This window comes from Grus americana, chromosome 1, assembly GCF_028858705.1.
Source record: "Grus americana isolate bGruAme1 chromosome 1, bGruAme1.mat, whole genome shotgun sequence".
Lineage (NCBI taxonomy): Eukaryota > Metazoa > Chordata > Aves > Gruiformes > Gruidae > Grus > Grus americana.
In genome coordinates this window covers 124,510,864-124,527,847 of record NC_072852.1, presented here as the reverse complement: position 1 = coordinate 124,527,847, position 16,984 = coordinate 124,510,864, and the positions used below count along the sequence as shown (strand labels likewise).

General features: G+C 37.6%; 1 protein-coding gene across 4 annotated transcripts in view; it reads left to right on the top strand.

The window, feature by feature from the left end:
* USP9X (ubiquitin specific peptidase 9 X-linked) overlaps positions 1–16,984 on the top strand; it is a 108,090-nt gene that overhangs the window by 69,081 nt on the left and 22,025 nt on the right. For 3 of the 4 annotated variants that reach the window (XM_054813532.1, XM_054813533.1, XM_054813535.1), the window contains 7 exons: positions 13–138; positions 2,990–3,115; positions 6,439–6,605; positions 12,823–12,931; positions 13,493–13,639; positions 13,760–13,906; positions 14,698–14,920. In XM_054813532.1, coding sequence (XP_054669507.1) covers positions 13–138; positions 2,990–3,115; positions 6,439–6,605; positions 12,823–12,931; positions 13,493–13,639; positions 13,760–13,906; positions 14,698–14,920 — 1,045 coding nt within the window. The remainder of the gene's footprint in view (positions 1–12; positions 139–2,989; positions 3,116–6,438; positions 6,606–12,822; positions 12,932–13,492; positions 13,640–13,759; positions 13,907–14,697; positions 14,921–16,984) is intronic. The other variant, XM_054813534.1, reaches the window with a different exon arrangement.

Genomic DNA, 16,984 nt, shown 5'->3' with positions numbered 1-16,984 from the left:
ACTTTCTTCCAGATAAACCAGGCTACGCATGACCAGGCAGTGGTGCTACAGAATGCCCTACAAAACATTCCTAATCCAACTTCAGAATGCATGCTAAGAAATGTAGCAATACGTCTTGCACAGCAAATATCTGATGAGGTTAGTCGATTCCTTTCTCTATCACCTTTTTTCCTCTAGTATCTTTTTTGTTTGGTTGGTTTTTTAACCCTTAAATTTATTGTGTTGTAAGACATGAATTTTCCTTCTAAAATGTCAAGAAACATTTTAGGTAATGCTCATATGGTTCAGAAGCTGTTAACTAACTAGAACTATTTAAGGAATTGTTTCCATATGCGATTGTGAAATACAGTGTCTAACAGCATAGAGAGGCTTAAGTGAACTGGGCAGGTTCTGTACAAGTTTTTTAATGGATTGTGAATATTGTTATACTTAGAACTTCAGAAACTCGATGTAATAGATTTAAAGAAGTTAATGAGTATTTTGAAAATATTTTTGTGATACTTTCTTCTTTTTTTGGTCTTATGTTTTGGTTTCTGAGTAACGTTCTCTTCGTGAAGAGAAACACGAGAGGAGGGAGTTCTTAACTATTGAGCGTAATTTTAAATGCTGAAAGATTTCACAATGCTTTCAAAAGCTGGAGAGGGACTGTTTACAAGGGCATGTAGCGATAGGACAAGGGGTAATGACCTTAAGCTGAAGGAGGGTAGATCTAGATTAGATTTTAGGAAGAATCTAATCTAAATCACTGTGAGTGTGGTGAGGCACTGGAACAGGTTGCCCAGAGAAGTTGTGGATGCCCCATCCCTGGAAGTGTTCAAGGCCAGGTTGGATGGGGCTTTGGGCAACCTGGTCTAGTGGAGGGTGTCCCTCCCTACCCATGGCAGGGCAGGGTGGAACTAGATGATCTTTAAGCTTCCTTCCAACCCAAACCATTCTATCATTCTGTGATAAAAGTCTCAAATCATTATCAGTGTATCTTTATATATTGAAAATGCATTAATGATACAAGTGAAAAAATTGATTGTGGAGTTCAGTAGGGTTAAACAATGCGCTTTGCAAATACAATAGTCTTATCTGTATGGCATGACCAAACCTGGGTTGGAATTAAGAGTAATGCTGGTGAACACACTAGTGAATTCTGCTGAATTCAACAGAAGCTAAAATTGGAACTACTGCAATTCCTTTTCCACAGTGAATTGGGATCCCTCAGTTTCCAGTGTGAAACAGTCAATATTGGTTTTCTATATTGTAGAATCTCTGCAAAGCTATCTCCAAAAAATTTCTGAGCTACCTAAATAAAAGTAGCTTTGTATTATCATAGTAATGTTGAAAAGTACACTATTTCTTCTGAACAAAGAGCATTGTCTAAACAAAGTACAATGTACTAGACTGCAACACTGAACCGTCTGCCTTCCATTAGTCATGGTGTTGCATCCATAGGTGATTGTATGTGTAAAATCAGCCAGTAGAACTCTGATGTCATTAACTTCCTTCCACAGAAGAAATGTCTTTTGAGGTGAGGTATGAAGAAAGGTTTTTAATTGTGCCTTTGTCCTTTTCCAATGACTTCTAATAAATAAATAAAATATTTTTCTTTCACCAGGCACATCAAAGCAAACAAAATCTGAATCTCTGTTGCAAGAGGCTATGCAGTATTGCTGTTAGTTTTGTCTATAATTTTCTGAAATTTTGAAAACTGATGTAGATCTGAATTTCATATGTATTATAATTTGCCTTTGAAAGATGTTTTTTTTTCTTTTAATGTTTTGATGGTCAAAGACTTTTTTCAACTAACCTCACAATTTAAAAAAAAAATAAATCTGACATGGTTTCCATAGGCCAAACAGAAGACTACAGCATGGAAAGAAATCTTTCACCTTTTTAAGAAATTTGGATACTTCAAGATTTTAAAACTACAATGAGATTAAAAAGAAAATGTTCTTTTCCTGGGTGACAAATTTTTGTTACGATGCTGTTACTGTAAGGTTGCTTTGCTTGTGACAAAGGCAAAATACCTATTATTTTTCTTGTAACTACTGTTAATGTCCATATCAGTAGCAAGAATGCACAGTGTTCAGATTTCCTGATGTAGCTAGCTTATTAGTTAAGCTTCTTAGAGTCTCTTTTATTAAGTCTGAGCGTTAGAAAAATGAAATTAGAAATTTTTGAGAACCGTCTACCATCTACTTTTAAAGATTGCCCAGGTTTTGGACAGTTCTACTTTGATTATAGTCTCCAGATAGATTTGGGGTGGGGTTTGGTTTTGGGTATGTTTTGTTGGGTTTTTTTTTTGAAAGTTGATGGAAGCTATAAATAAGGGCGGTTGTAGTATGTTTTGTAATGTATGTATATCAGTAGAAACTATAGGGTGTTAACTCAGACCAAGATACTAAAGAATGATTCTGCATTCATATGATACATGATCTGTGTTCTTATTAATTTTAAACCCTGTATAACTTGAATATAGGACAATCCCTTTATATATTAATCATGTACTTGATAAGCGTTAGTTTGTCTAGCTATCCGTTAGTACAATAAATATGATGTGGGGGGACAGAGCCTAAAATAACTTCAACTTGTTATATTATTTAAGAGGCTAGCTGCCTTCCAGAGATATGCTTGGTGGTTTGTTGGTTTCTTTTTCCCACATCAAGAATGTTTAGCATTGAAGTTGGTAGTTTCTGCTAAATCTTAAATTGCTGAGTTGCTGGTTATTTGTCAAAAATGTTCACTTCCTTGTAACTCCTGGTACTTGTAGCATTATGATTTAAAGTTCTATAATATATCTAAAATACATGCTGCTTTCTGTTGAACAATGAAATATTACATGTGAAGTACAAATGTTTTTCAAGATACATAATTTTTTTTTTCTTGTAAGGAAAAATGTTAAACTTTCTATAAAATACATTTGTGAGAATTTAGAATCCATTGTAATGTTATTTGCAACTGCATTTTAATGTTGCTTTCGTTTATTTCTCTCTTTTTTCAGGCTTCAAAATACATCCCTGATATCTGTGTTATTAGGGCAGTACAAAAAATTGTTTGGGCATCAGGTTGTGGGTCAGTTCAGCTGGTTTTCAGCTCGAATGAGGAAATTAGTAAAATCTACGAAAAGGTAAGAATTCCTAAGCAACTTCTTTTCTATAACTGTTCCTTTGTTTACAGAAGGGGCAGTGTCAACCAGGTCAGGCTTAGTGTGTGATGGGCTTTTAGGTAGTTAACATGGCGATGATGTATTTTGGAGTCTAGTATGATATGTTAGGAGCCATACCACAGTTTTTAATTTTCTATTCCAAATTCCTTTTCTCAGTAACTATTTAATTGTAACTTGAATCTGGTGTCCATTCAAAAATGCACCACTTCCATAAGCAGCTGTAACGTTTTCAGCCTGGTTAGATTGCGTATGAAAATAAGAAATAAGCACTACTTGCAATGCTAATTTTTCTAGTCTCCAAGTTTAAAAGGTCTATTCTACATAAGTTAATTTAAAGCAGATGTGCAGTCTAGAATGAGAAACAAGAGCTAATGGTTCTGAAATTAGCACTGAAACACTGGTAAAATAAAATAATTGCTAACCCTGTGTGGCTTTTTCCCTTTTATTATGTCAATATATAGACCCTCTTCATGTTTTCATGTGTGGTTTATGCAGATAGTTTGGAGGTGAGAGTTATATGTTAGTATGTTATCACACACCTTGTGTTTAACAAATGTTGCATACAGTTATAGGAAATAGTAATCTGTATTTAGACAGTGATTTTTAAAAAAATTTTTTGTTCCCTAAACATCTTCTCTTGTTCATCTTATAAAAATCAAGTGTAGTACTCATCAATACTTGCCTGAGAGTAAAAGGGAAAGGATTATATAGGGAGGTTTTATTCTTGGTATATTAGCTGTTATGCTTAAATGATCAATTAGAGGAAGAATATTTACTTCAGCAAAACGCAATACCTTTCCATTTAGCTTATGTAGTGGTATAATGGCATCTGTTTCTATGGCTGTGAGAATGACTTCTTCATGAAATAAGTTGGAGATTGGTTGCTTTGTTTTTTGTTGGGGATTTTGGGGGAGGGTGGGGTGGGTGTCTTTAGGTGATGAAACTTGCATATAAAACATGGTTTAGTTGGTGTGACAGTCCAGGCACGTGAAGGTGTGTTCCTAGATCTGTATGTTTGACATTTTAAGAACACTAGAGAAAATACACCTAAGGGAAAATAGACCTAAATGTTCTATTCTGACATTTTTCTAGGTGAAAATTGTACCACTAAGTTTTGTAAAAATATTTTCAAACAATTGACGTTTTAAAATAGGTGAAATTTAAGCTGTGCATTATCAGTCATCCTTCAAAGTTGTTTTTGTGTTTGGTTTTCGAGATTTTTTTATTGACACTTATATTGACATTTGTAATAAATGGCAGCTGCATTTGCCTTATGCTTGGCAAAAGGGAAATAAAAATTGAAGGGAAAAATTGGAAACTAAAAAGAGGAGAAATTGCTAAAAGTAATAAGGCAGAATAAAGTACATTTTGTCAAAGTAACATTAAAAGACAAGAAAATACTGCAGAAATAGAGGAATAAGAGACAAGAAAAGACATGTTCTTAAATTAGGAGAATTGCATTTGGTTATAGATGGGATGAAGTAACTCCTATGGTCGTTTATTTATAAAGACTGAATGTACCAGTGACTGGCAAACACTGGCTTAGAGGAAAAAGTATTTTGTGAAGAATGCTTTCTAATTTGACCACTAAACATTAGACTTCTAACTCGTGTATCATAAGAGCATTTTGCTAAATCTGGGTGCAGTTTTATCATTAAATGTTAGTTTAAGAGCAAAAGCAGACTGATTTTTTTGTGGAATCAGGAATGACATGTCAGGATTCCTAAAAATGTCAAAGGCAACTATGGTACATATGGGGGGGTTTTTAAGAGGCACTTCAGAATAGTCCCATCAAGTGCAACTTCTGAAAGAATGTCGTGAGCACTTTAAGAGGCTTCTGAACTGGTGAATTCAATTAAAATTCAAAGTCAAGATAATTTATTTTGAGAGCATAATATTTATGGAGTCTCTTCTGCCTCCTGTCTCAAAAAATTCTGGTGTCAGAGTCTCTCGGTGGTTGAAGGAGACTGCATACGACTTTCAGTGGTGTCAAACTGCCGTTTCCTTATTAGCTCAGAGGAGGCCCATACCCATCTGAAGTGCTGCAAGTATGCTGCTTCTACAGACCTGTCAGCTCTTGGTGCCTAAATATAGGGAAGTACTTCATTAAGTATAAAATGCACTTTGCCTTTCTACTAGATCCCTGCACCCATGCGGAGATAACTTTCTTTTATAAATGGCTTTCAGTGCAGAGCAGGTGCAGTCCTGAACTTGTTGAAAGCATTCTGCTTTTACTTTCATATCTTGAGATGTGTCAGAATTACCACATCCTCCCGCTGCTGTGATAGTGACTGTCTCTGATTTTTTTTTTTAGCTGTTGTGCAAAGACAAAATAGTGTCTGTTGCCATACTGAGACGTACGTTGTCCTCTGCTGCTATTTACAATTAGTTATCTCTTCTGCATTGTATTCCCTTCTTTCTGCCGCTTAATCCTGATACCTTTCCATATATAAAAAAAATACCTCTGGTTAATGTTGCTAACCTGCAGCCATGATTACTGATGAATTAAGATTGAAACTTGCTCACATTCAGTTTCTTCAGAACTTCTTCCAGCTAATTAATTTTGGCTTAGATGAAGGAGAAGGCTTGCTTTTATTCTCAAAGTAGTTATTTTGGGAAAATGCACCAAAATCAATTCACTTGAGTCAAGTGTTCAACTGAAAGAATAACCTATGTACCAATTAGAAATACCATCCTTTCATATTTAAAAAGTCACTACAGCAACTATGTTTGAAATTTGGTTCAGCTATTTTGTGTTTCTGAAAAATAGTGATGTGCTGAATAAAGTCTAGCAGTATTAAGCTTTTAGTCAAATAAGTTGTGAGTATCAAAGCTTCTTAAAATTGGACTTCTTGACGAGTTACACAGCACTACAGCCTTTTTCTGCTTAAATAGTAACTGTTCCCAAAGCTTTAAACTCCAGGTTCTGAGTAGTAAAGAAAAGCATCTTATTTAAAAATTAAACCTAAGCAAACAAAACCCAAATACAAACCAACAAAAACCCCAACAGTATTAGCTGATACAATTTTTGCCTACAAGCTTCCTATTTAACTTCTGGCTCCTTAAGTTCATGCTTGGAATCCTCCTTTAAGAACAGTACTGTAAGTTCAGGTCGTCCCACATAGTGCTTTGAATCACATTTGAGTAGAGTGCATAAAATACTTGGCACTTAGTATACAAATTTGTGGTTCATGTTTGTATTTAGTGTATATATACCTTGGAGTCAGTTGGGTTTCTTGGGATTTTTTTCTATACCCACTTTGTGCTGTCTTGTTTATTTTCAGACAAATGCAGGAAATGAACCAGACATGGAAGATGAACAAGTTTGCTGTGAAGCATTGGAGGTGATGACCCTGTGTTTTGCTTTGATTCCAACGGCACTGGATGCACTCAGTAAAGAAAAGGCATGGCAGACGTTTATCATTGATTTGCTATTGCACTGTCACAGCAAGTAAGTTTGGGTGGGGGAGGGGGTTTATCACATATGTTACTTTACAATTCAAAATTAATATAAAGCCTAAACGCAGAGCAGTGACTTCCTATTTAAGTGATTTTTCTGCGGTTGTCTTAATTTATTGTTTAGCAATATAAATCTGTAATTTGGATGCCTATCATGGAATCATAGAACGATTTGGGTTGGAAGGGACCTTAAAGACCAATCTCGTTCCAACCCCCCTGCTGTGGGCAGGGGCAGCCTCCACTAGACCACGTTGCCCAAAGCCCCATCCAACCTGGCCTTGAACACTTCCAGGGATGGGGCATCCACAGCTTCTCTGGGCAACCTGTTCCAGTGCCTCACCACCCTCACGGTGAAGAATTTCTTCCTAATACCTCAACTAAATCTACGCTCTTTTAATTTAAAGCCATTGCCCCTTGTCTTATCACTCCATGCACCTGTAACCAGTCCCTCTCCAGCTTTCCTGTCAGCCCCCTTTTTAGGTACTGGAAGGCTGCTAGCAGGTCTCCCCGGAGCCTTCTCTTCTCCAGGCTGAACAATCCCAGCTGTCTCAGCCTGTCCTCATAGGAGAGGTGCTCCAACCCTCTGATCATCTTTGTGGCCCTCCTCTGGACTCGCTCCAACAGCTCCATGTCTCTCCTGTACTGGGGCCCCCAGAGCTGGACGCAGTACTCCACGTGGGGTCTCACAAGAGTGGAGTAGAGGGGGAGAATCACCTCTTAAAGTAGTAGCTATATCAGTCCCATCTTCTTTGAACTCATAAGGAGGATATTGTCAAGCCAGATGGATGCCTGATAATGTGCTACTGATGGCTTTAGAACAATTTATTTAGAATAAAATAATTTTTACTTTACATTTTTCAGAAATGTACTACATTAGAATATTTAACTGATTTTAGGTATAGAAGAGCTTGTCTTACCAGAAAAAGTATGAGAGAGATACAGTACTAGCAGTTTGAGGAGAGGGGGAAGTTAAGATTTAATCGTCTGGTTTTCTTGCATTCAAGTGGTACACTTGTGACTCTTCACGTGACTCAAATGTTTTACTGCTGTCGTGCTGGAGCTGTCACCTGGTGCAGTAGCAGTGTCTTGGACGAACCCTTACCACTGCTGGGGGATGGACAGACAGGGAGAAGAGTGATGCGATTCAGTTGCCCTTTAGTCCTGGGATCTCTTGTTACCTCCAAGCTAGTCCTACAGATAGATCTCCTTAGGCAGCATCTGCACAATACAGCATGTGCGTGATGCATGTCTTGTGATTTTTAGCCCATCTGAAATTGCGATGTGAAGTATTGGGGTGTCTATTTTCAGAAGCCATCCAGGTGGAAAATTTTTGTATGTTGTTAATAAACTTGGTTACAAGTGCTTTGAAATGTTATTAAAGATTTAATTCTAGCTTTGTAAGATATCTCCGCTGTTGTTCCATGAATATTTTAACTTTTCTTTGAGAAATGACAGAGATCAGAAATTAGTCTGAAATCTATCTAAGCCTTTCAGTACATTTTAAATGGAGTCAGATTGGGGCGCTCTCAGATGAATGGGGTCAGAATTTCAGTACCAGGTTTTGGGGTTTTTTTTACCCTTCTAGATAAAACAGGTTGAAAAGTCTTATGTTCAGGAACATTCACCGTAACAAGAGGATCAATAGTATCATCAGAGTATCTCTTCACAATGAACTATTGGTACGCACTGGTGAAACTGTGGAGTGTTGTTATCAGAATCCCATGAGCTCTATTAGTTTGCAACCTGTGGTATAGGATGCTGAATTTTTAGCTTTACTGAAGCTTGTTATTATCACTTCAGTTAGAGAAGTTTAACAAAACATGCTGACAAATGCATGTTGTAATTTTATACATTAAATGAGACAAGATGTCTTTCACTATTTTTGGTAACTTTCAAGGCTGCTGAGTAAGAAATCACTAACTTTTATTTTTAAAGCTGTCAACAGTTGATACCAAGTTACTGTTTTGACAGTAAGTGTATGTTGGCCACATGTCAAATTTGGAGTACCAGTACAGAGGAATAGCATGAGCAAGTGTCAGTGCTGCCCCATCCTTTGATTTTTGTGATGTGGGTCTGAAGATTTATCAGATTTGTGGTGTTTTTACATGATCTTAATGGTACAAATATAAGTAATGGTTGATAATTTTTATAATAAATTTCACAGTAGTTATCTGACTTTCTGGCATTGTATTTGGAATTTAAGTGGCATTTCTCAAGTGTTCACCAGCATTTGTATTTCAGTTAGTATTTGGTATCAACATTTGTTACCACTCTTTCAGTCTTTGAAAACTGCAGATGCTCTTTGTAAGCACTTTTCTGTTCTGGTCATATTTCCTTAAGAAAGTGAACTATTGGTTCAAATTGGGAACTTGTAAATCTCTAAGTCTTAAACAGTTTAGTCTCTGAATTTCATTGTGCAGGTTCCATCTAATATGGTTTGTGATGGAGGTAGAATGTCTTTTTAGCAAAACCTACAGTCTTGATTTGCAGATGGGAATATCTGTCATGGTTTTCCCAGTCTCTTCCATGGTTACTCTTCTTGCTGATTTGAGTTTTGTTGACTGAATTTGAATCCCAAGTGTTTAATGTTGTTATACCTATGTTATGATTTAACCCCAGCCAGCAACTAAGCCCCACGCAGCTGCTTGCTCACTCCTCCCTAGTGGGATGGGGCAGAGAATTGGAAGAGTAAAAGTGAGAAAAGTCACGGTTTGGGATAAAGAGAGTTTAATGGTAAAGCAAAAGCCGCGCACGCAAGCAAAGCAAGGGATTCATTCCCCACTTCCCACGGGCAGGCAGGTGTTCAGCCATCTCCAGGAAAGCAGGCTCCATCATGCGTAATGGTTACTTGGGAAGACAGACGCCATTGCTTTGAATGTGTCTGTCCCCTCCCCCTTCCTTCTTCTTCTTCCATCAGATTTATATGCTGAGCATGATGTCATATGGTATGGAATATCCCTTGGGTCAGTTGGGGTCAGCTGTCCCGGCTGTGTCGCCTCCCAACTCCTTGTGCACCCCCAGCCTGCTCACTGGCGGGGTGGGGTGAGAGGCAGAAGAGGCCTTGGCTCTGTGTGAGCGCTGCTCAGGGATAACAAAAACATCCCTGTGCTACCAACACTGTTCTCATCACAAATCCAAAACACAGCCCCTACCAGCTACTGTGGAGAACATTGCCTTTATCTCAGCCAAAACCAGCACAGCCTAGTGAATAGGTGACTGTTCTTTTCTTCCTAAAATATTGGAAGAAACTAGATGTGTTGCCAAGCTGGGGCTTCTCTTTTCATGTTTTGTTGGCATGTCGGCCCAAGTCTGCACAGCAGTAGCTTAATTCCGCAGGTATGTTAGCTTTTTGCCCTGTAAAAATAAGAGTAGCATTAACGGATGGGATTTGTTTGGTGCTTTTTTGTCAGAGGGGATAAAATTTTTAAGGGTTTCTCTTATCTAAGTGGACTGCTGCTCAGCTCCTATCTCTGCTTTATTTCTCCACCAGAATGGGAAATGAGCTGAATTTATTGTATGGAAAAACGGTTCATACTGTCAACGCAAGAAGCTAGCCGTTGAGCTCTTTTCTCTCATGTGCTTGTAAAACTTCTGATATATATGGTAATCTCACTTAGAATGTAACCGTTCATTATTACGTGACAGTTAGAACAGCATAAACATGAGTTGAAATGGAAGGCTGCTTTGAAAATGAAGACAGTGAAGTTGAACTAAGCCTAAAAAAGTTCCTCTTCTGAATTAATGGAGAAACAAATTAGTGTTTGTAGTGCAGAGAAAGTTTGGCAGATACCAGACAATTCTGAATATCCTTCTGTTTTCAACTATTGTTCTCTAATCTCCTATCCTCAATCAGAGAACAATGGGAGCAAATATATGTATGTGAGAAAATGTTTTTGGTGTACCATAAAAGACAAGGAAGATGGTCAAGTTCAGATCTCATACACGGGGTCTTCTGGAAAAGATCAGCTGGATTGGGGGAGTTTGTTTCTTTTGGAGGGTGAGATTGTATGGACCTTCTGCTGTTTCCTCATAAGCATAACTATGCTACCTGTAAACTGAGAAACAGAATGCAAAATGTTTAGTACTAAATACTAGAGCGGTTCTTACTCTCCGAGGTAATTGATGGTCACCCCTGAATACAAGACTGGCTTAGTCAACAGTAGATAGCTGAACAATTAGTCCTAAATGATCCTGGAACCCAGAAGTATTCTGCTGAGGGCTGCAAAGTGTTTGGTGGTCATACATATGTGGCCCAGATAAATAAAAATCCTTACTGCCCCTGTAAAGCAATGCCACTTATACCCATTGAAGAGGCTGACTTCTGTTAACTAAATGGCAATCTGTATCCTGGAGCTATCAATAGGATGGGATTCAGGTTGCCTGCCTCAGTGGAGGCATTTGGCCTCCAGCTGTTTCAGAGGGTGAGTGTGAGTTCATGCAACTCATGCCCTATCTGCCAGCTCCCCTCTGTTGTCATGGTGTCTGTTGTGGCACTAGATGAGATGCCTGTGTTTAGGAAGCTGCATCCCTCCCATGGTTCCTTAAGAGCTCTTAGATTTTTATAGCCTCACAAAAATGTCATACTCATGTTCAAATACTGCATACTCCTTAGAGATGTAACAGAGTGAAGTATGTGTTTCTTTGGTCACATTTCTCACTTGAGGAAAATATCACCTTTATCTATTTCATTCTCTGCCTTTAAGTGCACGAACCTGAGGAGTGTCTGTGTGATGTGTCCCAAGCAGTTGAAGGGTTGCATCTTAAAAGAAATTTCTGTGAGAAGTTTTTATGAAAATGTCAGCTCAGCAATCAGATCCCATATTTTGTCACAAATTATTAGGAACAAACCAGAACCCCTCCACCCCATGGTCTTCTCTAGCTCAAAGCAATGTAGTAGAACTTGCAAAGATCAGAGAAGGGTGATGAGGGAGATCAAAGCTCTGAAATGACTTCCATCTGAGGAACAGCTGAATAGCTTAGGGCACTTCGTATTGGAGAAGAGATGAATGGTGGGAGGAGAATACCACAGAGACCTTTAAAATCAGAAGTAGCAAAGGGAGAATAAATAGAGAACAGTGTTCCTTTGTATAAGAACTTATTGAGCATAACATTTAAGCAGTATAAACCTTCAGTTTGGAAATAGTTTGAGGGGTTCTTTCATGAATTTGTCCAGTGAGGGCTGTGAAATACTGCTTTTGGTAGTCTTCCTGAAACACAAATTGTTAGAAGCTGTGAGAACATTCTAGAGAAGTGTCACTGCATGCTTCACTCTTCTTCTGCACTTTCTGAGGTGTATACTAGAAACAGGGTGCTCAGCTAGGGGCATCTTTGTTCTGACCTCATGGTCATTCTTGCATGTCTTTGAAGCACAGTTAACCACACATGAAAGAACTCTGAAGGAAACAGGATTCTTTCATGTGCTTTCCAGTGACCTCATGGGCAGAAAACAATGGCAGCCACACCAAAAAGGGCCTGTAAAATTCAGTTTCTTATATGTTGACATATTTTTGTAAAGTACAGCATTCATTTGTATTCTCTCCCCACTGAAGCAGAGTTGTTTCTAACAGTTTTTACAAGATACAATGCTCAGACAATTAATCTTACAACTTTAAAGAATAGGGTTTGCCTTAATTTTTTTTTTCTTAAGCTTATCCATTCCCACATTATTCCAGTGGTTAGATTAAATTCTTAGATGGAAAAATTCATTCTAGCCACTTGACTTTTCAGAGGGTTATCTTTTTCTCATTTCTTACTAATGATAAATTTTGATCACTTCATAGATGCTCAGCAAACTGCTGTAGTGATACATAAGAGCAGTTTTACTAGGGTAATTCTATTTTGTCTTTCAGGCACAACTGGTAGTTGATTAGAAAAAACAGAAAAATTTATTTATGGTTGCAAATTGCTTGTTGTGTTTGCTGGCAGTTGCAAAGGTTTAGTGATTAGGTGCTGATAAGTTTCTTTTTCTTTAGCTTTAAATATGTGATTTGTGGAACAGGTTTCCTAATAGTAATTCATGTGTCTAAAATTTCACTACAAGGAGAAACAATGTGATGGGTAGTGAATAATTAAAGTATTCTGATTTATATTATTTGCAGTTATAGAACATGGCATTAAGCAGATAAGCACAAATTTAATTGGTTTGGGGTTTTTTATGTTCTCTTTGGATAGGGAGACTGTATTTAATATTTCTACTAAATTATTTCCAGAACTGTTCGTCAGATGGCCCAGGAGCAATTCTTTTTAATGGCTACCAGGTGTTGCATGGGACAGAGACCTCTCCTTTTCTTCATTACGCTGCTGTTTACTGTTCTAGGGGTAAGTTTTTAGAGGTAAAGGCTTCAGTACAATGTGAAGACAAAATATCTGCAAGAAGAGGCAAATTGCTATTAACAACAGTCACTCAAGTATAGATTCCTTTTGACCTATAGGCAAGCAGCACAGTCGACTTCAATTTGAGTTAGATGAGGGGGAAAGGGACTCTTTTGCATTTTCTGATAAGAACATGAACAATAAGCTTTCATTTGATCTTCAGCGAATGCTAACCTTCAAGTAAAAATCATGAGCAGATTAAATAGATACCTATGGTTAATGCCTTCTTTTACTGGGCCTTCCAGGGCTTTTCAATCCTGCATGCTCATGGCTCTCTTGAACATTTGATCACTTCACTGTTTGTTTCCCATTCAGGTATAGAAATTGCTACTAAAACAGTCCAGAAGTCATTCATTAACAATAAATACAATTGTGAAATTCTAAAAGGTTAAAAATGAGCTTACACTTCTTTCATATTTACTGCCAATTTTAGGGAAAATATGTTAGTGTTGCACTATAAGTAGAAGTGTGTGTGAATTATATATCATGTGTTTTTCATTTACCTAGAGTACTGCAAGAGAGAGAGCTAAGCATTCTGGAGACTACTTCACTCTCCTAAGACATCTTCTTAACTATGCTTACAACAGTAACATTAATGTACCCAACGCTGAAGTTCTTCTCAATAATGAAATTGACTGGCTTAAGAGGATTAGGGTAAGTTTTAGGATGAATTTATTTCTGATAATCAGCTTTTTGCTGCTTTGTTGTTAAGTACAATTTTAAGCTTGGAAATGTATGTTATTTAGAGTATCTTAACTTTCTCTTAAATGGCAGGATGAAGTAAAAAGAACAGGGGAAACAGGTGTTGAAGAAACTATCTTAGAGGGTCACCTTGGAGTAACAAAGGAGTTGTTAGCATTCCAGACACCTGAGAAGAAATACCATATTGGTTGTGAAAAAGGAGGTGCTAATCTCATTAAAGTAAGTTCAAGTTTTTTGACCTATGGAGTTGTTTTGCGTTTTTTTAATTTATTTTGTTATGATAAATAGGTAAAAAGAAGCTTCGCATCTTGTGGTCCATAACCATAAAAGGTCCCAATGTAGCTGTTTGACAAGGGCTTCTAATTGGAGTTTAATATTTAAAAATTTTTTTTTTAAATTACACATTTCAATCATAAGAGTACTTAACTTTCTCATTCTTTGGAACCACTGCATATGGAGTTGCTGTGACCTAGTGAGCTGTTACTCCAAGACTCAGCAAACATCACACAAGGATAGCGAGCTAGATACAGGATAGTTCTGTACAGGACTGCTTTCTTTCATTACCCCGTATTGTCTTTTCTCCACATGTTCTTAATTAGTGCTATTAATGTTTATGGCAGGTTTGAACAAATGCATGGCATCTGAGTGTCTCTTTAATCAGAGGTACAAAGAAAACACATCTTATACAGCAGCAACATTGTGTTTTTCAGCACTAATTGATAAAGAGCTTTGTACATAATACTGGTTTAGCAAAAGAAAATTTTTACCAATCAATAATAATATTTATTTTTAACTTGCAGTGGGGGTGTGGGTTTGCAGGGAACCACTTTAGGATGGAGTTATTCTGTTCTAATTTAAAAGCTCATTATAGTGTTGGTCTCAATTTTAAGTCTTTTTTTAAGTACTCCTCTGGTCCTCAGACATTCATTTATATAACTACTCTTATTCTGTTGTAAAATAGTGTGCGTTTCTATGGTAACAGGTGTTTTATTTTCTTTTGTTTTTTTCAGGAGTTGATAGATGATTTCATCTTTCCAGCATCCAATGTTTATCTACAATACATGAGAAATGGAGAATTGCCTGCTGAGCAGGCCATACCAGTCTGTAGTTCACCAGCTACTATTAATGCTGGCTTTGAGCTACTAGTTGCACTAGCAGTTGGATGCGTCCGAAATCTCAAACAGATAGTAGACACCTTGACTGAAATGTATTACATAGGTACAGCAATCACTAGTATGTAATGCTTTTAATTACCTATTTCCTACTTTTTAATGTATATATTATGTATAGGGTCTGTTTATATTATCAACTGAACTAGATGTTAGTTTGTGGTTGCTTTTAATGTTGCAAAATCAGGCTGTCAAAATCTAGAAAAGTTTCTCAGTGTAGCCTTTATTTGTTCTCCTTTATGCAGTAAAAGTACTGACTTGCATTACATGGTTGCATCCAGGTTCCTGCCCCAGTCACACAGTATGACCCTTCCTATCCCAATCTCTGGCTACTCCCCTTTGTCCCTACCAGCTCCCAGGAACCTCATTCTGTCTGTATCTTCTACTTTTGTTTCATCGTTTCAGGCTCTGCCTAACCAATCCCAGAACCTCATCAGGTATCTCCGGCTTAGTTTTAGTGCCAGTCTCTTGGTTGCTCACCTAATTTGTCATCATTGTTCACACGCAGACACAGGTCCACTGTCCTGATTCCCTTTTTAGTTCTGTACTCATTCTCTGCTTGTCATAGTCCTCTCTCAAATGTTCATTCTTTCAGTTTTGGCATTGTCTCAGCACAGCTCTGCACTTAAAGTACTTTTTCCACACTGGAGAAGGATTATAGCAATTGCAGTATGTACAAAAACTTACAAACGTTAGTGTTTCAAAAGCTGATAGTCAAATGAAGCTTGACCTGATTTTCACAAGGATGGCAAAAAGCTCATACTTAATCAAGATTTTGTTATCAATAAAGCATGACTTTATTAAAGACTTCTTAAAAAAAAAAATACTTTCTTAAGAACAAACAGGAACATATTTTCTGCAACCCTAAATGGGATAGCCAAACCATTTTGGCTCTAATATTAACGGGGTGGGAGGGGAAGAAACCAAGCAAACCCAAGCTCATATGGGAAGACAGCTGAAAGAGCTGGGGTTGTTCAGCTTGGAGAAGAGGTCTCCAGGGACATCTTATTCTGGCCCTTCAATACTTAAAGGGGGCTTATAAGAAACATGGAGAAAGACTTTTTACCAGGGCCTGTAGTGACAGGACAATGGGCAATGACTTTAAACTGAAAGAAGGTAGATTTAGGTTGGACATGAGGAAGAAATTGTTTATGATAAGGATGGTGAGACAGTAGAACAAATTGCCCAGAGAAATTGTGCATAACTCATCCCTGGGAAGTGTTCAAGGCCAGGTTGGATGGGGCTTTGAGCAACCTGGGAGGGGTTTGGACTTGATCTTTAAAGGTCCCTTCCAGCCCAAACCATTTTGTAATTTAACTTGCAGAGTTTAGCAAAACTATAAGCAGCTAGAAATAGTATCCCCCAGTGGGAATTGTCCACTACCTCTCACAATGGCCATGCTACTTGCCCAATTGGTGGTATCAGGGAGTCATTTGAGGTTTTTCAATCTCTTCCTGTTTGGTTCCATCTCAAATGAAAAGTGCAGCTTTATGGTCCTGTCCCCCTGCTCTGGCCTCATCCTTTTATCTTCACCATTTTCTATCGGGAAGTAGTGTATTTCTTATCACCTCACAATTAGAAGCATTTTATGGCATTTCCTTCCACTCAGATATTTGATAAGCACGATAGAACGCCAGATCTCCATGGTATATCTGTCAGAGTAGAGAACACATGTATGAACTGTGCATGCTGTGTGTTTCATACACCAAGTAAAGCTTGCTTGTAAACATGCATGCTTTCTTATTCTCTTTTACATCAGAATTTTTTGTGCTAAAACCACAGAACAGGTTAGCATAGGAAACCTGTGATCATAAATGTACTCTGAAGGGATGAGAGAGGTCTGAGGGAGAAGACTCAGGAGAAAAAAATCTATTACAAGTCATATAGATAGCATTATCTAAAACTGTTCCCCATCGTGGCAAGCATAAGCGAGGCATAAGTGAAATACTGTCATTTTAAAAGTATTATAAATTTGTGAAAGGCTTATAAATTGGTTATATATTCTAGATTGATTCAACTGAATTCTTCAGTTAAGAAACTTGCTGGTATTGAGGGAAGACTTCTGGTTTATGCATAAATAGACTGAATTTTTGTCTGGCCACCTTTTTAGTTATGCAATAGAAGAAAA